Source organism: Carassius carassius, chromosome 30 (genome assembly GCF_963082965.1).
Source record: "Carassius carassius chromosome 30, fCarCar2.1, whole genome shotgun sequence".
In the NCBI taxonomy this organism is placed as follows: domain Eukaryota; kingdom Metazoa; phylum Chordata; class Actinopteri; order Cypriniformes; family Cyprinidae; genus Carassius; species Carassius carassius.
In genome coordinates this window covers 2,593,514-2,616,303 of record NC_081784.1, presented here as the reverse complement: position 1 = coordinate 2,616,303, position 22,790 = coordinate 2,593,514, and the positions used below count along the sequence as shown (strand labels likewise).

General features: G+C 35.5%; 2 protein-coding genes across 2 annotated transcripts in view; one reads left to right on the top strand and one right to left on the bottom strand.

Annotated features, from left to right (window-relative positions):
• acoxl (acyl-CoA oxidase-like) overlaps positions 1–3,643 on the bottom strand; it is a 44,608-nt gene extending 40,965 nt beyond the window's left edge. The window contains exons 1-8 of the mRNA XM_059516977.1: positions 3,417–3,643; positions 3,191–3,287; positions 2,797–2,883; positions 2,363–2,449; positions 1,571–1,669; positions 1,109–1,223; positions 741–827; positions 579–651 (exon numbers count right to left, since the gene is read on the bottom strand). Of these exons, the coding sequence (XP_059372960.1) occupies positions 579–651; positions 741–827; positions 1,109–1,223; positions 1,571–1,669; positions 2,363–2,449; positions 2,797–2,883; positions 3,191–3,287; positions 3,417–3,547 (776 nt within the window). The 5' untranslated portion in view covers positions 3,548–3,643. The remainder of the gene's footprint in view (positions 1–578; positions 652–740; positions 828–1,108; positions 1,224–1,570; positions 1,670–2,362; positions 2,450–2,796; positions 2,884–3,190; positions 3,288–3,416) is intronic.
• The window catches only part of lhcgr (luteinizing hormone/choriogonadotropin receptor), a 70,831-nt gene that overhangs the window by 40,356 nt on the left and 7,685 nt on the right, over positions 1–22,790 (top strand). Inside the window, exons 4-9 of the mRNA XM_059516976.1 lie at positions 5,538–5,634; positions 11,411–11,482; positions 14,189–14,263; positions 14,409–14,483; positions 15,337–15,411; positions 15,679–15,756. Of these exons, the coding sequence (XP_059372959.1) occupies positions 5,538–5,634; positions 11,411–11,482; positions 14,189–14,263; positions 14,409–14,483; positions 15,337–15,411; positions 15,679–15,756 (472 nt within the window). The remainder of the gene's footprint in view (positions 1–5,537; positions 5,635–11,410; positions 11,483–14,188; positions 14,264–14,408; positions 14,484–15,336; positions 15,412–15,678; positions 15,757–22,790) is intronic.

The window sequence follows — 22,790 nt, the reverse complement described above, 5'->3', positions numbered from 1 at the left end:
AATGAGCTGTGAGAGACACGCATTCTCTCCTACATTCATTTAGAACTACTATATACATCAAACAGGCACACACATGCATATCTATCTATATATCTATGTTGACAAATTCAAAATTACATTTTTTTGTTTTAATTAACCTCTGAGAACTGTCTAACTATCAAATAAATAAATAATAAAACATGACCAAATAGAAATTAAAAAATTATAAAATTGTATATTAATAATAATAATAATAATAGCAACATATTAAAATATTGTTCAAATATATTTAAGCATTATTTAAATAATCACCGTTTAATTTATTTGATTTCTGTTGGCATCAATGAATTTCAATAATTTTTTTTTTCCAGTCATTCGTAAATAATGGATAAGGATTTTTTTTAATTAATAATCTTTAAATAATAGCCATAAAAATCTGGACTATAAAATGTTTACAAATTCAATTGCTTTTCTAGGTTTGGAAATCACAATTTTAACATTCGCTGATATTTTCAGTTTTTTCATGATTGTGGGAATTCCTAAATATAATCTCACGAATCAGTTCAGTTTTGTTCACGATGCCTAGTCCGTTAACTCACTTTCCCAGCAGATTTGCCCTTGGTATCCGGACGTTATTAAATATCAAAATGCCATTGTCAACCCCATGCAGACCTGTGCAAAAACACATATAAAGTACAACAGTCAAGACTTAAAAACATTATCGAGGAGGTCTGCATTGAAAAATAGTGTTAATGCATTACCTTCTTTGTGCTTCATGTCAATGGTGGTCACTCCTGGCCACATGACTCCATTCTGATCACGGATTGGTACAATAAAGCAGTGGGGACCTGAAACAGACATCTTCTCAATAAGAAGCATGATTTAGGTGGCGTTCATATACATACAAGTTATGTGCTAAAGTTTAACACATGGGTTAGTAATTCAAGTTTATGCTTTCCAAATATTTTTAAATAACGACAAAATGCATGCATCTCCACATGAACAATTTAAATCAGTGGGTCCGTGTCTAAATGAGCACAAATGAGTTGTTAGAAACATGCCAGATATGCTGAACTAATGATAATTCAGTATATAAAGTCAGTATGAACAGCCGTTGCATCAGTCTTACCCTGAGATTCTCCATTTATAATGAGCTGGGCAAACACAGCGGCATAGTTTCCTTTCATTGCATTCCCAATGTACATTTTCTGAGCATCTTCAGAGGGTGTGTGAATAATAAACTCCTGCGAAACCACCATCAGAAACATTTCAACTGAACTCTGTGTCTGTTTCGCAATAATTCAAGTGTGGATATGAGTCACAAAAATGAAAGGTCTCCAGTGAACAACATTAGATTTCAGTTTCAATTCAAATTCAATTTACTCTTTAACCTTTTTGGAGCTTAATGATATAAATGTCAGCTGAATTTTATTAAATAAGTAAGGATGAATGTCATATGGGTTTACAACATAAGTTGCTGATGCCAGAATTTATATTTTTGGGTAAACTATACTTTCAAAATGTGCATTGAAATCACTGTTGATCCCAGACAGTCCTGTAGATGAAAGCATAGAGGAGTTTTGGGAATCACCTGTGTGGATTGATTGTATCGAGCTTCAGTGATAATGCCTCGAACGTTGCTACCGTGGCCCCTCTCAGTCATTGCAAACATCCCTGTAAACTGTAACTCCTGCAATTAAACACAAAATTGTATAGGGCATGTTGCATTGACATTAAAAATAGCTCACCCCAAAAAGAAAATTTGCCTCACCCACCCATGATGTAAGATGAGGTAAATGAGTTTGTTTCTTCATCAGAACAGATTTGGAGAAATGTAGCACTGCATCACTTGCTCAACAATGGCTCCTTTGCAGTGAATGGGTGCCGTCAGAATGAGAGTCCAAACATCTGATTAAAACATCACAATAATCCACAAGTAATCCACAGCAATCCAGTCCATCAGTTAATGTCTTGTGAAGTGAAAAGCAATTAATGATGGATTTGTTTCTTACAAACAAGCAGCTTTTGGCTTCACAAGACATTTACTGATGGACTGGAGTGCTGTGGATTATTGTGATGTTTTTATCAGCTGTTTGGACTCTCATTCTGACGGCACCCATTCACTTCAGAGCATCCATTGCTGAGCAAGTGATGCAATGCTGCATTTCTCAAAATCCGGTAGAGAAATAAAATCATCTACATCTTAATTTGGGGGTAAACTATACCTTTAAATCAATAATGTCAGCCATTCTTGCAATAAACAAACACATGTGCAAACTCATAGAGACCAAAATGACCAGGACTTTGACTTTCAAACATTACTGTGCAAATCTGTTGAGTGTGTTTCAAAGTCTGGAGTGCACAGCATTTATTCATGACTTACTGAAACAGGGAGATACCATTTCATCTTCTGCTCTGGACTGCCCAGATTACTGACAGCACCTCCATAGAGTCCACACACAACACCGAGCTGAGGGTTACAGCGAACAGTGCAGTGTGACTATTCAAATGTGGAATAAATGCAAATGTGTAGCGTCATGCATGCCAACACCACATGCAAATGTCTCGAGAACAGCTCAAAATTCAGTTATAGTGTAAACAACAGCAACCTGAGATATTTGAAAACCTGTTGCAGCTGATTTCAGCATAATTACCTCTATCACAAAGCAGCGGGAATTTTAGAATACACCATAACAATGATTTTACAACATGTTACTTGCCATTTCTTTGTAATTGTTTGTGAAGTTTACAAGCAATTTCTGAGTTAAAATTGTTCTGCACCATTTTTGTCAGTTTATAGCACAAAAATGTACAAACCTTGACTCCCGTGGACATGTCAGCGGAGCAGATGATCTCAGTGATTCCTAAACTCTTGTTTATGAAGCCTTTTTGCTTCTCTTTTAGCTAAACAAAGACAAATAATAAATGTTCAATATGCATTACACTAAGGAATACAACAACATTGTACTGCCTGGATGTTTTCGATGCACTGGGTTTTATGATAACATGGCAAAACCACTTTTTTGTCTCATGTACCATGGTAAAATCGTGATTAGGACTTCTACCAATGTTGAGGCTTGAAGGACAACGTGAATTTAAGGAATGTATCAAAGTGCTATCGTTTTTAGCAAATGACAACATAGCTTTACCATGGTAACACCATAGTTCTTTTTGAATGCGTAATGAAGACGTGCAGAAGACTCTCTCTCACCTGATTTCGAAGGTGTTCTTTCATGCAAGGCAGTCTTAACAAGTGATAGAGTCTCTCTGCAGTCAGGTCTCTGCTCTGATCCAGAGTCAGCTCATAACTGCAGGAGAACAGAGGAAATCCAATTTAAGCGCAAAATTGATTTAAATCTTTTGCATGTAAACGAAATGTGCACAGCCTCCATCATGTGTCTGTAAGAGGTGTCTTTAAGGAAACTCGGTTTACCTACCTGCTGGACTCAAACAGTTGACACTTTGCAATCGCGTCACGTAAAGCATCTTTAATCTCCCAGGATTCTCCATCTAGATATCTGGCAAAGCTGCTGGACTGTCTCCGATCCATGGAGGATAACAACATCATGATTCGAGTTCCTCGTGTTTTCACTTTCACTGTAACAGTTGAAACTGTAACATTCCACTTCCTCGTTTGGGTGACGTCACGGCAACACGGCCAATACGCGTGTTTTGTTCTGAATGCCAGATGGGTAACGCATACATTTACACTCATTTATCAACTGGAAATAATAATAATAATATAATTACAGTAAAATGATACCAATAGAGACTTTAAAGTTGAAATCTGTGCGGAACATTAATAATGCGATGGAAAAAATTTAAGATCTTTGATGAAGAGTAAATGTAAATGTATGCATTGTATATATATCTGGCCCGGCCTTTAATATCAAAACAATCATGCAACAAGAAAGCATATGATAGGACATGTTTCATTTTGAATGTTGAATAAAAAAATAAAAAAAGTGGTTACGAAATCTTTAAAGTAAAATATTATATCTATATATATAGATGCTGATGATAAATACTGTTTTTATTTCCTTTAAAAAAAAAACTTTTTTTGGCAAGTATAACAAACAAACAAATAACAAATAAACCAATAAAATATTGAATTTAATAAAACATAACAATAATAAAAATGTGCAGCATGAAAAATGTGGCGTAAATAATCTTTGTTAAAGAGTATTTATGCCTTGTGTTTCTTGCTCTTTAATATCGAAACAGTAATAAATTACAAGAAAGCATATGAGAGAATATGCTTAATTTTCTCTTTTGCTGAATTCTAAAGTTTTGTGTGTGTGTGTGTGTGTGTGTGTGTGTGTGTGTGTGTGTGTGTGTGTGTGTGTGTGTGTTTATGAAACCTTTAAAAAGTAAAAGAGTCATATTATTAGAGGACTGTAAAATGATAACATATAACAGTCAGCAATGATGCCATTATGATTATATGAAATGAGAGAAGTGGCCCACAGCTCTAGTGGATTTCATTATGTCCTATCAAGGTTAGATTGCTCCTCCCAGTCTTATCAATGGCACAGCCAGGCGCCGGAGCAGACACGAGTAGACACTAATAAACTACTGCCTGCTTTGCACAGGTCAGCGTGGTCTTAGAAAAGAAAAAAAAAACAATTACTGCCCATACGGAAATGTAATATATGACATGCATTACCTCATATCATCAGTGACACTGCCATATATGATTCTCTAAAGCGATATGTCAACAATATTCTGTATATTTTATTTACATATGCAACTTTATTAAAACAACATATATATACAAAAAATCTTATATGTATATGTGTGTACATGTTATTTGTTTATCTATCTATCTATCTATCTATCTATCTATCTATCTATCTATCTATCTATCTATCTATCTATCTATCTATCTATCTATCTATCTATCTATCTATCTATCTATCTATCTATCTATCTATCTATCTATCTATCTATCTATCTATCTGTCTGTCTAATTATCTGTCTGTCTGTCTGTCTGTATGTATATATATATATATATATATATATATATATATATATATATATATATATATATATATATATATCAACATTCACGATTCAAGATTTTTATTCGTCACATATATATGAACATGATTGATTCTTTGTTGTGTACATGTATGTCTGTCTATCCAGTATGTGTGTGTTACGTGTGTCTGTTTGGTGAGATTGACTGGACACACGCAGGGCGTTCATTGTTAGTTCTGGTATGACTCAAGATACGCAGAAAACCCGTTTGTTTGTGAGCTCTTCTCCCAGACCTGATCCCGTGAAAGGACTGTTAACAAGTAGCTGCTGCACTATCAGACAAGAAACTCTAAATCAATCGTCCAACTAACTCATCAAAATGTAAGCACCTCGCTGAGTCAGCCAAACGCGTTTATTCCCATCAGTCTCCAGCGCGCACTCACTCGATCTCCACTCAGAAGCCCGGAGAGAGGAAAGTGGATCTTACTGGTTTAAAAAAGGGTGAAAACACCACGGGACAATGCTGAGATCTTTCTTGTTTCTTGTTTCTCCTCTGCTGATGTCTTTCTGCGATGGAGTGTGTTTCATGTGTCCGGAGATCTGCCGCTGTTCTCAGAAGAGCATCACCTGTAACAGCGCGACGGAGAGCCTGAAGAGCAGGACTCACAGCAGACTGTAAGCACACTGCATCTCATCCATCACCTTACATCTCACACACAAGTTCAACTAAACATTTAAGACATATTGCACTGCCTTCATTTATTAGGACGTGTGCTTTTGATTCCACTTTATTTACATTTTAGTGTAACAGTTTAAAAAAAAAGATTATTGGAGTAGGCTACGTTTTAAAAGAAAATACTTCAAAATGTCACGTTTAAGTCAAAGTTTAACTTGTCCTTCCTTTGCAATTGATTGTGAAGCTCACTAGCAATTTCTGAGTGAAAATTGTTTCAGCACCATTTTTTTTCCAGCGATCTACTGTATCTGTATATAGGAGACCGGGGCAAGTTGTCACACGGGGTATATAACATACAGATATTTCAGGTTGGAAGGTTAGAAGTCAGGTTGGGGCAGGTTGTCACATTCGTATCGGGGCAAGTTGTCACATAAGCTTACTGTAATATGCTGCAATCTTCAACAACTTTTCAGTAAAAAAAAGGCTTAATATTTAAGTAGCTACTGTATGCACCTTTTAAGCTTTTTTGCTGAAAAGCCAATATTTAGTTAATGCATTAATGATTATGATGCATTAAAATAATTCTTAATGCAATATCAAATTTAGACATGAAATGGAAGACAGTTTTTTTCACTTTAGTACTACAATTTCGTATTTTAAATGAAACCTCAAATCAGAATTAATAAACAGCTTGTTCTCATTATGACATCTTATCATTTAAAATTTAATATTTTATTTAATTTAAATATCTGTGTTTGTGTATATGTGTTGTTTATAGCAGCTTCAAATGCAACTACACATCAGTATAAAAGATGTTCATTAGCAATCATTAATTAGTTAATTGGTATTATTATTTAGACATTTTTTGCTGATTCATAAAACTTATAGTGACTGTGTCAATTAATGCTGACACAAGTCAGCTTAATTATTTCATAATAATGCTTGTATTACAGTACAGAATGTTAATTTGGAAAAAGAGGGCATCTTAAAGGAGGTAAAGTATGTCATTTTGCTTTAATATGTGATTTGGGGGCCATTCCCTCTTCTAAGGGTTTGTATGTCTGTCTTAAGTTTATTCTCGTCTCAGTGCATTTTTAAAGACTCATGCAGATCTAACAACAAACATAGCAACAACAAACCAAAAGAGACATTGGATATGCTTATCTGTGGCTCCATTTCATAACATCCCAAATGCATTTGTAGTCTAAACACATGTGTTCCATTCAGTTATCTGAACAGTAAATAAGCAGTTATCTATATTTACTCATTTAATATCTGCAAAATGTACAGTTATGTAAATACATTCTACACAAAATACATTTTACTGAAAATAACTTGCCATTGTTTTGCCATTAAGCCATTGTTTTGGCTGATGAATTGATGATGAAAAAATATTGCAATATTGCAAGAAAAAATATTTAAATGCAACTTTGCTTTACATTTATTACTTAAAATACTTTTTCGACACCACAGCAAAAATTACTAGCCAAACTAAGAAAGTTTGAACATAATTAAAGACAAGTGAAGGGCCAGTAAAAAATAAGAACAAAAAAAATAATAGTAAAAAATAAAATAATAATAATAATAAAATAATATGTCTAATTACATTTTAGTATTTTAATAATAATTATTATTATTTTAATTTTTATTATTCTTCCAGTCATTGGATTAGAATTTTTTTTATTTTAACTATATATATATATATATATATATATATATATATATATAAACATAAACTTATAAAAAATAAGTAATAATATTTTCAATTATAATAAAAATTCCAGTCATATATATATATATATATATATATATATATGAGTAATATGGTTGTCTGGCATCGTGAGGGGATGAGGCGTCTTGTTTCCTCTTGGGGAACCGTGGTAACATGTGTAACCTGAGACATTCCCCTTCTAGGGACTCGAGCTGTGTTCTCTAACGAACACTTTGGAGAACTGAATGCCCACTTAGTCGTGCCACGGTGCATGCCTGTTCACCTTGTGAAAGAACACCAAGAGAAGCGACAGACATACACCGAACTTTCACTCAGAAAGGGAGCAATCCACTGATACCTATGGCCAGTACATAACTCGGGAAAAATGGGGAACCCAGCCAATCCAGAAGGATTTCCCATTACCCATTTCTGGGGGCGGCTGTGGCCTAATGGTTAGAGAGTTGGGCTTGTAACCTGAAGGTCGCAAGTTTGAGTCTCGGTGCTGGCAGGAGTTGTAGGTTTGGGGGAGTAAATGAACAGTGCTCTCATCCACCCTCAATACCCATGGCTGAAGTGCCCTTGAGCAAGGCACTGAACCCCCAGTTGCTCCCTGGGAGAGAGTTCACTAATAAACACCATAGAGTGGGGGAGGGAAGCCCAGCCCAGCCCAGCCCAGCTCTATTACCTGATATAGCTTAAGGGATAAGATAAAGGAAATAGACCATCTATTAAAAATGGCTAGAAGAGGCTCAAGGGTCTGCATACTTGAAAAACCCTAATAAGGGGGGCAGCCTGAAAACAGACTACTTGAAAAAAGCACTCGTCTAATCCGCCAAGGGCGGGTATCTGCCTTTATGTGAACAGACTAAATCAAGCCTTTTAGTGGTGTGCACCATTACTCCCAGTATTTCCCCAGGGCTGGAGTTAGGTTGGGAGGATTCAGTGCTCAAACTTTCATCGTCAACCTCATCCATGCCCTGAGCTCAATATAACACTATCAATGATAGTGCACAGAACGTGCAAGTTCTCCGCCAAGACACATAACTCATAGATCGAGTGCATCCTCAGGTGTCAGAAACCTCAGACACAGAGGCACACACTTTCTAACTATGCTCACTTGCCTTGAGTTCTCCATAATGCCTTCACACGCACTGTCAAACCAACGGCTCCTGAAGACAACAAAAGTTGGTGATGTGTTTGGCAGGTGCCCTCTTCTACTTCTGGGTGCCCGCTTGTGATGTCATGGGCCAATGGGATTGGAGTTGTTTCACACGTCCAAAAATGCAGTCCATTTCCACGTGCTTCAGACACCGGTCCTGCTGGCAGCATTTTTCCAAAGTGTCCGCTTGAGGATGCAGAAGGGGAACAGTATTTTCAGGCTATATTTTCCAGCTAATGCATGGTCTAAAGTCAAAAACAGGCCTCCATCAAAATGCAGATTGACTATTTTTACTAAAAACTGCAACTTTACTTTTCTATCTCCTGCCAATTTGCTAGCATGATCACAATAACCTGTTAGTTTACTTTTACTCCGAAAACATGAACAGGCCTGTTAGAAGCTGTTAGTCCTGCTAAGCAGCAGCAGTGATGCAATATATGCTTTTCATTATAGTCTTGCTTACGCATGGCACCTCTACCTTTTTTGAAAAAAGCAATGGGGGAGTTATTGACATGTGGCAAGCTTGTGAAAAGTACTATCCAAAATAGACGGGTCAAGTAGTTTTGTCTGACTAACGGGTCTCTCGATTCGGCTTGCCATTGCGCCCGCTGAGCTGATTATGTTAAGAGAGTCTGTGTTTTATGTCCTTGAGGCCTTGAAATCATCTTCTTCCTCTAGTGAAACCTTGAGTCCTGATAAGAGTTATGTGCAATCAAGGGCATGAGATAAATGAATAATGTCCTTGAAAATAAGGAAAAGCTTTCAGAACTGTAATCACCCAACTGCTTGTTTTTTTTATGGTTTGTAAATTGTAAAAATGTTGTTAATTCCAATGCAGTTGAAAAAATTTGTGGCAAATATCATTAACACATTAAGTTAAGTTTTGGATGGAGCATCTGTCGAAGGATAATTATTTGTACAGTGGCTACAAAAAACACATAAGACACAAATGTTTTCAAATGTTAATTAATTAATTCATTAATAGTAGCAATAATAATATACAGTATATATAATAATCATTTATAATATTTTATTTTTATAACATTAATAATATTATATTAATGTTTAATATTATAATTAATAAAATATAATTTAATACAAATAATAATTCATGGAAATGTTTTACATTTAATGCCTAGTTATTATTATTAATTTGAATTTACTTGAGTCATGTTAAACCAGACTTTTATTTTGGCAGGTTGTAGTGAAAGCCTGTTATTCTGAAGAATAGTTCTGAATTTGATTAATTGTACACTTTTGTTTTTGTTTTTATTTCTTAGCACTTAGACATGATTTGAGGCTTCTGTATGCATGTCCAGACACATTTCTAGTAGCTTACACAACCTTCCTTTAAAGATCCAGCCCTTAGATGAGCTCAGCACAGCAGAGGGTAGGAAATATGACAGCCTCCACTCCAACCGAGAGGCTTCACGAGTGTTAACTAGAGCCGGGCAGTTACTCCACACTCACATCATTAGACCTTCACTGTAAGAGATGAATCAAGCAGCGCTTCACAATTACAAACTCTGAGAGCATGGTGACCCTCTCTTAAAAACAAACCTAAGTGATAATTATAACCAAACTCTTAATCGAAACATGGCCCAGACATACAAGACATAATGTGATGTAATTACTACCAATTTGCGTTGTTATTTTTAGCAGTGCATTGGAAAATTTGATTGTTGCTTGAAATTTAAGGTGTAATTAGTGTTATTTGTTAAATATTTACGGTAACTTTGGAATTATTGTTGTAATATCTGAATTTGATTCTTGATTCTCTGCAATGGATGCTCTGCAGTGAATGGGTGCCGTCAGAATGAGAGTCCAAACAGCTAAAAAAACATCACAATAGTCTACAAATAATCCATACCACTCCAGTCCATCAGTTAATGTCTTGTTATGTGAAAAGCTTCATGTTTGGAAGAAACAAATCCATCACTAAGATGGATTTCAAGACAGCTTTGGCTTCACAGCACATTAATTGATGGACTGGAGTGGTGTGGATTATTGTGATGTTTTTATCAGCTGTTTTGACTCTCATTCTGACGGCACCCATTCACTGCAGAGCATACACTGCTGAGCAAGTGATGCAATGCTACATTTCTACAAATCTGTCCCAAAGTTTCAAATAAGGATATGGCAGAAATAGTACGAATAATACACAGTTGTATACTATTCTTAATAATATGATTTTACACGGTTTAAGTGCTAAAAGAATGAAGGTCAATTGTCTGTTCGTTTCAGATTTGTGGTCCTTGCTGGATGAGCTTTTATCTGCTTTGTCTCAGGAAAGAAGTGCTTTGCTGATGTTCAACTTCCTTGAGGCTTATCAAACCTTACAGTTTATGCAAATTTTCCACCGAATAACTACGTTTATTAATTTTATCCAGTATGCATAAATATTCTGTTCTGAATGGCTGTTAATGTGTTGCTATATATGACCCTGTACCACAAAACCAGTCTTAAGTGTCAATAAATAAGCTTTCGATTGATGCATGGTTTGTCAGGATCAGACAATATTTGGCCGAGATACAACTATTTGAAAATTTGGAATCTGAGGGTGCAAAAAATCATCTAAAATCATCTTTAAAGTTGTTCATATGAATTCTTAGCATGCATATTACTAATAAAAAATGTGGTTTTGATATATTTACGGTAGGAAATTTACAAAATATCTACATGGAACATGATCTTTACTTAATATCCTAATGTTTTTGGCATAAAAGAAAAATCGCACACATACAGTGTTTTTTTTTTTTTGGCTATTGCTACAAATATATCCCAGAGACTTAGGACTGTTTTTGTGCTCCAGGGTCACACATGGTTGCAAAAGGGTTTATTGAAATCACAAACTACTAATTAATGTGAAATTATAATTTATTCATCCTGTGCATCTCAATTTCAGAGTTTTAAACTACATCTCACTGAAAATCATCAGCACTCACAGTTTTGATGGCCTAAAGGGAGTAAAAAGAATGTGAGTAGTCACTGTTTTTAAAAATATGACACCAGATAACCAGATGTTTAGCATGTCTAGTGAAGGGTAATGCCATCCATCATCACTCCTCTTCAAGCCAGCTGGCTCATTTCCACATCATTTGATCTGTGAAGAAAATCTTTTGATGTCCACTCCTGTTTTACAGAGTCGAAGAAGCTTTCAATGACAATTTTCTTTGAATCTTTTAGAAAAAAAAAAAGCTCAGGACATCCAAGTTAGGAGGAACAGTTTGAACATTTGGCCTGAATAGGGGGCATTAAAAGGGGCAGTATTTTGTCTATGACAGTTTTAATACCACACTGAGACTCCAGTGGATATTGTGAAGAATCTTACTTTCATTTGTCCAAAAAAGAAGCATCTCTATCCATCGAAATGGCTTCAAATAAGACATGTTTGGATTATATGGGCTACTTTGAAAAATTCTAATTGGAACTAATCTTTTTAAACATCTTTAAAATGTAAAATGCAGAACTTTATAAAGCAACCACGACATAAACAAAAACCTGAATTAGAATGTGCAAGAATCCAATGTTATTAGATATGTTTATATAAATGACCAGGGGCTCGTTTTTCGTACGTCGCTAACTCAGTTAGCTGGATTTGATTGTTGACGATTTGGCATGATCTTGGATTGTTTGGCTCTTCGAAGCTCATCCCGGACTTGCTGTCATAGCAACAGGTGCGCAATCTTAAACCTGCTCGCGAGCAGGCTTATTTCATGTAAACAGGATTAGACTGCAGCTCATAAACGGAGATGATACGGGAAGTCCAGCGCGATAGTGCACTTTCTGAGATATATATATATATATATATATATATATATATATATATATATATATATATATATATATAAGTTATTATGCACTTGCAGGTAGGCTAGTTCCTCCATATGACAGTTATCTGAGAGGGTTTATTCACTGTCCAGTGCAATGGAAACAAATAGACATTACAAAGTCTTATACTTTCTTTCCTTTGGAAAGTTAGAAAATGTCCACTTAAGTTAACAAGTGTTGGTGTATTATGTAAAAGTGCACAAAAGAGGAAAACACAATGTCATTACAATGAACTACACTTGGGAATAATGTGATCAATAACTCTTTTTGAACTCTTCTTCAATAAAAAGTTTTACATTAACATAAGTTTATCAGTTTTCACTTTCACATGTCAAAGCAATTCATCATTACTCAAGATTTAACAGTTGAAATGACTATACAGCCTTAATTTAATGCAGCAAAATATTTTACAGTGTAGGCTACTAAGATCTTTTCTATTTTTTCAGCCTTTTTCTTGGTTGCTATTATAAACAGACAACCATTTATTTAACAGTGCCTTTTATAGAAGAGAAGAGACTATAATATAACAAAAAAATACCATGTAGAATATTTTGTACTTCACTTTTATTTGTTCCCATGTTTTAGTGTGGTGACTCTGACATTACAATGAACAAAATAATTATGCAATTATTAAAATACAAAAATATAGGCTAATAAGTGATAAAAACATATAACATGGCCACTTCTAACGGATTTAAATTGTCTGCTACTTTTTGCCAGCCCTCTCTCCTGGCTTTTGCAGACTTTGAGGTGTTCCCTGGCGTTTTGATTAAACATTAAAATTCCGAATAAACTTCGACTATCTTGCCCTGCTGAGGAGAAAAACTGTGCGCGCTCTTTGACCACGCTGGGCAGCCAATAGCAGCGTTGCTGATCAATGTTTCTACTATCGATACATATCCCCTTTTAAGCCAGCGCGTGAACGCGCAGTTATCTCAGATAACTCAATCCAGCGATACTAATCATAAACAACAGGTGTGTTCGAAGAACCCGATTAGCCGGATTATGATTAGCACGATGAAATCATCTTGGATGTGTCATTTGATCTCGGATGTAATAAGCAACGTACGAAGAACGAGCCCCAGAACACAGATGATGGTGAAAGCTGTTTTTTTGTTTTGTTTGTTTGTTTGTTTGTTTGTTAATAAGCAGTTGATGCAGAAGTATTTTTTGGCCAAATTTACTGCTCCAGTATTTATCTGTTTTTGCTTTTTGTCATTTATGTAAACATTTTATGAACAAGAAATAAGTCTAATAAAAACCTCTGTTTGGAATAAAGACTAGACAGTCTGAGTTACAGACAGATTAGCAGGTGCATGCTTCACTATTTTTGTCATTCAGGCAAATTAAATCTCATTAGTATTCGTAAGTATTTGTATGTGAAGTACAATTGTAGCACAATTACCATTCAGAGTTTATGGGATATTCAATTCTTAGTTTGTTTTTAATGTACTAATAAGTGACATACAGTGAATAGCAATGACATAAAATAAATATGTTTAAATTTGTTTAATGCATGCATTTAGGTAATTCAGCATTACAGAAATTATGATCAGTTCTTTGATTTCTAAAGACTGGGCAGAAATATTTTCATTATGAGAGTCACAATATTTCGAAAACGAATTCCAGTTCCGACTGGTTTTATACTTTAGCTGCTGTCAGTCAGTGCATTGATATTGTATATTTTTAAATTACATTCAAATGTACATAAACAATTTAGGCTTCATCTATCAAAGTTTATATGCCATGAATTCAACATGAATTTAACCTGTACTTTCTACATTCCTGTTCTCATCGTGTTTATGGGACACATTTGACCTATTATTTTTCTTGTTCTTGTTTTTGGATCCAGAGAAATCGCCCAGAGCATATCAGTGGAAACCATAGAGACGGAAGCATTTAACAATCTTCTGAATGTCTCAGAGATGTAAGAAAGCACTCAAGGAAAAATGAAAGAGATTTACAGATCATTGAATGACTGTATTTAATTGCTAACCGTAATTAAAACAGACTGGAACAGAAAGTTCTTTCCCCAGAAATGTGTCATGGTTTTGTGATTTCTCTTGTCCCAGCTCAATCCAGAACACACGGAGCCTCGTTCACATTCACAAATGGGCGTTCAACCATCTTCCCAATCTCAAATATCTGTAAGCAGCTCATCCCCAAGCTCTGCCTTTCTACAAAAATCACATTTTAATCGATGTATACCAGAAATGTATATTCATTTAAATTAAATATCAACGTCTCAAGATCTCTGCTGTTAAAATCTTTAAAGTTTCCATTGCTCTGTAATAATATCATTGATGTCTAGAAAAAAACAACTTAGATATCAGAGATAAATTTTACAAATAATTATATTTTTATATTTCTATATATATTTTCCATATGTTTCCATATTTATATATATATATATATATATATATATATATGAAATATGGAAACATGTGGAAAATATATATAGAAATATAAAAAATATAATTATTTGTAAAATGTCTTTTTCTATTTTTTGTTATCCATATTTGATGTATTTCAGTAGTAGCATTTCAAATTTTTATCTAAAAAGATTTGTTTTAAAAAGTATAAAAAAGGTATATATTTATGTAATTTTATATTTCTATATTTTCTATATTTATAGTTTTTATGTAGTTTTATTTTATATTTATAGTTTATATGTAACATTTTAATTGCATATAAACAATGATATTTATGAAATTATAAATCATTTTTGGGTAACTTCTTCTCTCTCACACACACACACACACACACACTGTGACACACACACACACGTCACAAAAACATGCCCACACACACTGTGACACACACACACACACACACACACACACACACACACACACACACATACAGACATATATTCTCAAAATATAAATGTAGTATAACAGGCTTCAATCTCTATGTGCTTCGTTGGTTTTGTTTTCTTGTATCAGCAAAAACCAAAGTCCCAGTGTTTTTTTATGTGTGTGTGTGTGTGTGTCTCTACAGGAGTATTTCCAACACTGGCATAGGTGTATTCCCTGACCTGACCTCCATCTTCTCCCTGGAGTCTGATTTCATTCTGTGAGTTTTACCCTGCGGCTGTTATGTCTGTGTGAGAGATGTGGTACGTCAGATTGAATGATGGAAAGTAATAGTGAAGCTGTAATGCGAGCATGCTACTGTATTTTATCTTTCTTGAGCTGACGGAAAATGGAGTGTTATGAAAGACATAGACATACAGCTGAGAAGAGCACAGGTGTATTAGATTAGGAGACTTGATCCATGAAATTTATCTTGTCAGCAAAAGAGCTTATTGTTTCAACCTAAAGTGGTTTTGCTCTTTTTTAGGGAAATTTGTGATAATCTCAACCTGCGTTCAATCCCAACAAATGCTTTCATCGGAATGACGAGTGAAATCACCACAATGCAAGTATCTCACATTTGGATTCAGGGCTGTAACCTCCATAGATCAGGAATTCTAAGAATTATTATTGATATTTCAATAATTATAGAATAAAAAAAAAATTATAGAATTTTTTTTTTTTTAAAGAAATTAATACTTTTGTTCAGCAAAGACACATTAAAATGATAAAAAGAGTCAATAAAGTCATTTAAAATGCAACAAAAGATTTCAATTGTAAATACATGCTGTTCACAGTTCCCACAAACAATATGAACTGTTTTCAACACTGATAATAATAAGAAATATTTTTTGAACAGCAAATCAGTATATCAGAATGATTTCTGAAAATCATGTGACACTGAAGATTGGAGTAATGATGCTGAAAATACAGCTTCGCATCACAGAAATGAATGGCATTTTAATATTCAAATAGAAAACACCTGTTTTAAATTGTAATAATATTTCACAATATTTTCTGTTTAAGCATAATTTAAACCCCAAACTGGGATATTAACATTGAAGGAAATGTATTTCTCTCAATATTCACATTAACAATTGATCAATATAGGTTTTTCAGTGGTCACTTAATCTATTATAATGTATATGTCAAAGGGGTCAAACCAGTACTTTTCCTTTTGTCTTAAATTAGTTTGTATGACCATTGTCCACTCTCTCTGACCCCAAAAAAAGAATTGGGCCTTTTTGCTGCTATGCCTTAAAATCAACTGTATAAAAAGCTCCTTTTGAAATGAACGCAGCTCTTTTGCAGCACTTGTGATTTGTGGATTTGCCTTTTGCTCAAGTACAGTTTTTAACTGCCTCGTCCTTTAACAGCAGCCTTTATGCATTACATTGTGACAGATCCATAAAACAATCACTCCCCAAACTATTAAGATAAGTTTGAAACAATCAGTTCATGCACTGGTTTGAAATGATCTTATGTTTTGCATTTTTAGTTTCAATTAATGACTCTCCATGACATGACCCCTATACTAAACAAGTTAAACACAACCAGAAGTATTATATTGGTGTTTTAAAGAGTATTGCACAAAAGCAAGAGAGAGCCAAATAAATGTTATGGGTTACAATCCTGATGTAGTGAAATAATGGTCAGTTTTCCAAGATGGTAGTGCTTGCATTCAAAGACTGATATTATTCAAAGATCATACAATCCTTCTCAATAATGACATTGAAACACATTTTAGGCTCAACATTATGAAACGTGCTTTGTGCACAATTAGTACTCCAAGTAAAGTTTAATTCTAATTGTTATATTAGTAAGTCTTGAGGGATATATGTCAGAAAATATGTTAATTGATTTGAACTATACTAAGTATTAAATAAGTGTATTTTAAATATATATATATATATATATATATATATATATATATATATATATATATATATATATATATATATATATATATATATATATATATATATATACATATATATATACAGTACAAACCAAAAGTTTGGACACACCTTCTCATTCACAGAATTTTCTTTATTTTCATGACTATGAAAATTGTAGATTCACACTGAAGGCATCAAAACTATGAATTAACACATGTGGAATTATATATGGAATTATATACATAACAGAAAAGTGTGAAACAACTGAAAATATGTCATATTGTAGGTTCTTCAAAGTAGCCACCTTTAGCTTTGATTACTGCTTTGCACACTCTTGGCATTCTCTTGATGAGCTTCAAGAGGTAGTCACCTGAAATGGTCTTCCAACAGTCTTGAAGGAGTTCCCCGAGAGATGCTTAGTAGGGATGAGCGAGTACAGCATTATCTGTATCTGTATCTGTTAACCATATGAATTATCTGTATCTGTATCTGTACTCGGACTGGGCGGAGCCTAACCCGAAAGTGGGTGGGATTTAACCAGGCGCGGAGCTGTGGGCGGGCCTGGACGGGCCTGGGCCCGCCCACATTGACAGCTGGCCCGCCCAATCAGAAATAAAAAAATAAATAAAATACTACTCTGTATTGTTAAATATGGATACTACTTTATGTGGTGTATTTCATCTATAACATGTTATGTTAAAACAGTAAAATTATAAGTAAGCCTGATAACTATTTAATATTTAAGTGTGTTGGTGACTTGTTTTCATTGGTCAATGCAACATCGTAGCGCGCTCTATTGTAATCTGGCGCGAACCATCTATGACGCGAACAACCAACGGTTATAACGTTCGCTAGAAGTGTACGGTATCTTGATTTTTCTTAGTATGGCCAAACAAGTTACTCTCACTCATTTTTTTAAAAAACCTCGTATTGAGATTAATAATTATTTGGAGGACCAATCTGTGGATCGTAATGGAACAACCACTGGCTCTGAGAATGGAGCGGAGATTAACTCCGAACCGACGACCTCCACTGATGCTAACCGGGAAGCAGATCTGCCTATGGCTAATCGACGATCACTGCTACACTTAATTGCACCGTCGGATCTGTCAGCTCTGGGGGAACCTGCTACCCAACCTCATCTACAGGCATTCCAAATTAGTACCTACTGTTTTTTGACAAACAGGTCGTGTGGTGATTTAATTGCCGTCTGAATCCACATCTCTGAGTTTACAAGAAGAAATTCAAAATACACTGTTAAAATCCTTTTTGATCACTGCCGAGCACCATACGTAAGATGTACACTTTTATTATTATTGAAATGCTGTAAAGTATTTACAAGAACAAAATTTAATCGCAGCTCCACCTCAGCGAACAAAAATGGGAAAGAGACGAAAGCACATACAAATTGGGTTTATTGGGTTATTATGGGTTATTATGGCAGCAATATATGATACAATTTAAAAATATGTAGGCTAGGCTATTATAGTTTGGATTATTTTTTATAATATCCCATGAGTCCTAATAAATGAAATTTCAACTATTTCTGAAGCGCTTCTTTTATAAAGAACACCGCTTTCTTACATAAAAAGCCCCTGCACGAGAGAATAATTGATTCTCGAGCCATCGATATCAACCAATTCAGCACCATCGCCACGGACAGCACCCGGTAACATCGCACATAAGAAGATATATCAGCTTCCTAAAGAGGGCACACACCGGACGCGCAGCTCAGCGCCGCGCCGCGCCACGTCTAGGACAACGCTCACCTGAAAATCCGATAACATCAGCAATTTTCTGATTTCTGTAAATAAATATATAATATAATGCCCAGCAACGGCTCAGGACCGTGTTTACATTTATGTGTCTCAAATCGTAGTTAATGTATATACGGACTTTACCATGTGCTGCAATATACATTTAGTTTTATATTTATTTACAGAAATCAGAAAATTGCTGATGTTATCGGATTTTCAGGTGAGCGTTGTCCTAGACGTGGCGCGGCGCGGCGCTGAGCTGCGCGTCCGGTGTGTGGCCCCCTTTAGAGTCTTCGCGCTAAGAAACAACCGTTATCGGGAAACCCAGCCTTGATTTCGGAACACCCATAAATTCAGGCCCACCTCGACTTAATCTAGGCCCACCCATCTGTCACGTTCTGCATCCGCCACTGGATTTAACCCAGAAGTGGGTCTGGTTGACTTAAAACGGGTGGGGCTTTAACCGGTATGTTATTTTAAGCATGCAATCGATAGGGGTTGATCAAAAATTGTTATATTTATTTCTGATTAGAAAACTATCAGAAGACAGCATCAGCATTGAGCTTCAGATCAATGGCTTTGATCACGATAACAAATGAACTATATACAGAACAAGTTTTGCAACAATGAATACAACACATGCGGTTGCAATTATGAAGTTAAATGTAATGAACAAGAGTTTTCATCTCAACAAAACTTTCTTTTTTTAACTTTTAATTTTTTTAGAATCAGTGTAAATTTTTTTGGGGTTCTTTTTTATTTTTTTTATTTCCACACCAGGTATGTGTGTGTGTGTGTGTGTGTGTTAATTTGTAATATTATTTATACCACAACTACCTTTATTTTTTTAATGAAATAGAGCAAGAAAGTGTCACAGTGCGTGAAGTCAAAAAACTGGTTAGAGCCAGCAGACGGTTTAAAAAAAAAAAACTCTGATGACCGGTAGAGAGAGGGAGAAAGAGACTGTGTGTGTGTGTGTGTGTGTGCGTGTGTGTAGCTAATTAATTTGTAATATAGTTTTATATACCACAGCTACCTTTATTTATTTTTTATGAAATAAAGCAAGAAATAAGTGTCACTCAGTGCGTGAAGTCTAAAAAAGAAAAAAAAATCTCCGACAGGAAGAGACGCAACGCGAGTCGCATTCTACCAAGCGCCACGTCTAAACAAACCCCACGTTTACCAAAACTCTACTGGTTAATAAGTAAGTACTACAAACCAAAGTAAAAAAACAAACCTGAAGCTGAAGAACACCTAAACGTTAACGGAAAAGACCCGCGAACTTGAGTGACTCAGGGAGAGACAAGAGAGACAGAGAGCGCTGTTCTATGGAGTCAATTTAACGGCATATATATACGCAAAAAATTTACGTTTTGCAAAAGAAAATAAAGTTTTGCAAACAAAAATTAAAGTATTTAGGAAAATAAATTTGCTTTTTGCAAACAAAAATTAAGAATTGCAAAACATAAATGAAACAGCATGAAAGCAATGATTTTGCAATAAATATTTTCCATGGTCATATCTATTAATTTATTTGCAACGCTGCTTTTATTTTGCGTATCAGTCTAGTTTGAGCTTGCGATACCATTTTTCCTTTGCGCTTCACTTTTCTGCACGTCTCTCTTTGTGGCACTGTTTTGACGTGGGGGCGGAGTCAAGGGACGGGGACGTGTACAACACGACTCCCTTGAAGTGATGTCATCGGCCCGAGACGCAGCTCACTGATCCAGAGCAGAGCAAAGACTTTCGAGTGGATCGTTTATTTTTATTCAGTTGCATTAAAACATTCATGTTTTCGTTTTATTTACTTTATTAACAAATGTACACTCTTAGAAAAAAAGGGTTCATTGGGGTTCTATATAGAACTATAGGGTTCTTTACTCAACTCCAAAGAACCTTTTATGCTAAAAAGGTTCTATAATGACAAGACATATTTATTGTAAATATACAGAGAGGAAAATTGCAGTAGCCATGGTCAGCTGACTGTTGTTATCAAGTACGCTGCTGTTTGCAGATTTACCGGATTTGCGTCGTCGCGGCATCTCACTCCCGAGACGAATGCACAAAGTCCGCACTACCGAGGATGCACGCCCAAAATCAGCATACTTTGTATTGAGAAACATGCGCAGACCTACGGAAACGCAGAAAGCAATAGGTCTGGGGGGAAAAAAGTTCCTGGCACAAATGTTCCGGGTAATTTCGGTGGAAATGCGGCATAAAATGATTCGCGAACCCGCTCCGAACTCCCGAACTGACTCAAATGATTCACAATCTGAAGTTCCCATCCAAATCAAATGATACCGCCAGCGCTACTATTGGCTTAGTTCTCTAATTTCATAACATTTACTGAAATTAAGATACGAAAAGTATGTTGTTAACAAGTAAAATATCAATATTTCCATTCTGAACTGCTTTCCACGTCGAAACATCCACGAACATAACCAGGTGAGCAGATCACTCTCTCACTATTTGATTGCTCTAGTCTTTATCCACTCATCATCATCATCCACCAATCAGAACACATGAGAACTCTTTGACCACAGCTGCTGTGCTTCAAAAGCTCTTGCAGCAGCTCAACACTGGTTTTCTCTGAGGTGGTCAGATCACATCAGATTGTGGTTAATCTTGCAGATCATGACTTTTATCTACTCTTCCTCTCCCTGCAGTTTGGTAATATAAAGATTCCTCCTTTGAACTCCCTCCTCTTCTGTGGGTTTTATTGTTCTGGGTCTGAATTTGGGCTCCTGGTGTCTCAAAAAAGAAACATTTTCAATCTCCAAGGTGAACGTTATGACAACAAACTCTTAGAAAAAAGGTTTCATTGGAGTTCTATATAGAACCATAGCGTTCTTTACTCAACTCAAAAGAACCTTTTATGCTAAAAAGGTTCTATAATGACAAGAAAGAACCCTTTTGGCACAAAGGTTCTTTAGGCTATTATTCATTCATTCATTCATATCTTGAATTTTGTGATCATTCACATGCATTCATAAATGCATTTGAATACACCGTATAAACTACTTTATTCGCACTCAAAATGCACAGGCGCACTAGTATGACTTCATCATGAAACTTTACATTAGCCTAGATGCATGCACTTTTTAGGCACGATTTGTTTAGTTTTTGAATATACTTGATACTGTTAAAAGGCACATCATTAAAACAAAAAATACGAGTTCACGTATCACACCTAAACACGCGTGGAAAACGTAATTAGAACTAGCTACTAAATTAGTTGAAAATGCCTATCCATATACAGCTATGATTCGCGAACCCCAAAGTGATTCAAATGATTCGCGATCCCGCTCCGAACTCCCGAACTGATTCAAATGATTTGCGATCCCCAAACTGATTCAAATGATTCGCGAACCCGCTACGAACTCCCGAAACGACTCAAATGATCCGCGAACCCGCTCCGAACTCCCGAACTGACTCAAATGATTCCCAATCCCGCTCCGAACTCCCAAACTGGTTCAAATGATTCACGCTCCATACTCCGAACTCCCAAACTGAAATGATTCACGCTCTGAACTCCCGAACTGACTCAAATGATTCACAATCTGAAGTTCCCATCCAAATCAAATGACTCTACAAATCAAAAGCTCTTGCAGCAGCTCAACACTGGTTTTGGGTGGTTGGATCACATCAGATTGTAGTTATCTTGCAGATCATGACTTATATCTACTCTTCCTCTCCCTGCAGTTTGGTAATATAAAGATTCCTCCTTTGAACTCCCACCTCTTCTGTGGGTTTTATTGTTCTGGGTCTGAATTTGGGCTTCTGGTGTCTCAAAAAAGAAACATTTTCAATCTCTAAGGTGAAGGTTATGACAACGTGTATTAGCAGCGTTTTCTCAAGTTAAAGAAGTTGTTAACATGAACATCTGCTGTTTATTTCTATCGATGTGCACACTTTTATAGCATTAAAATGTGTATTGTTAGTTA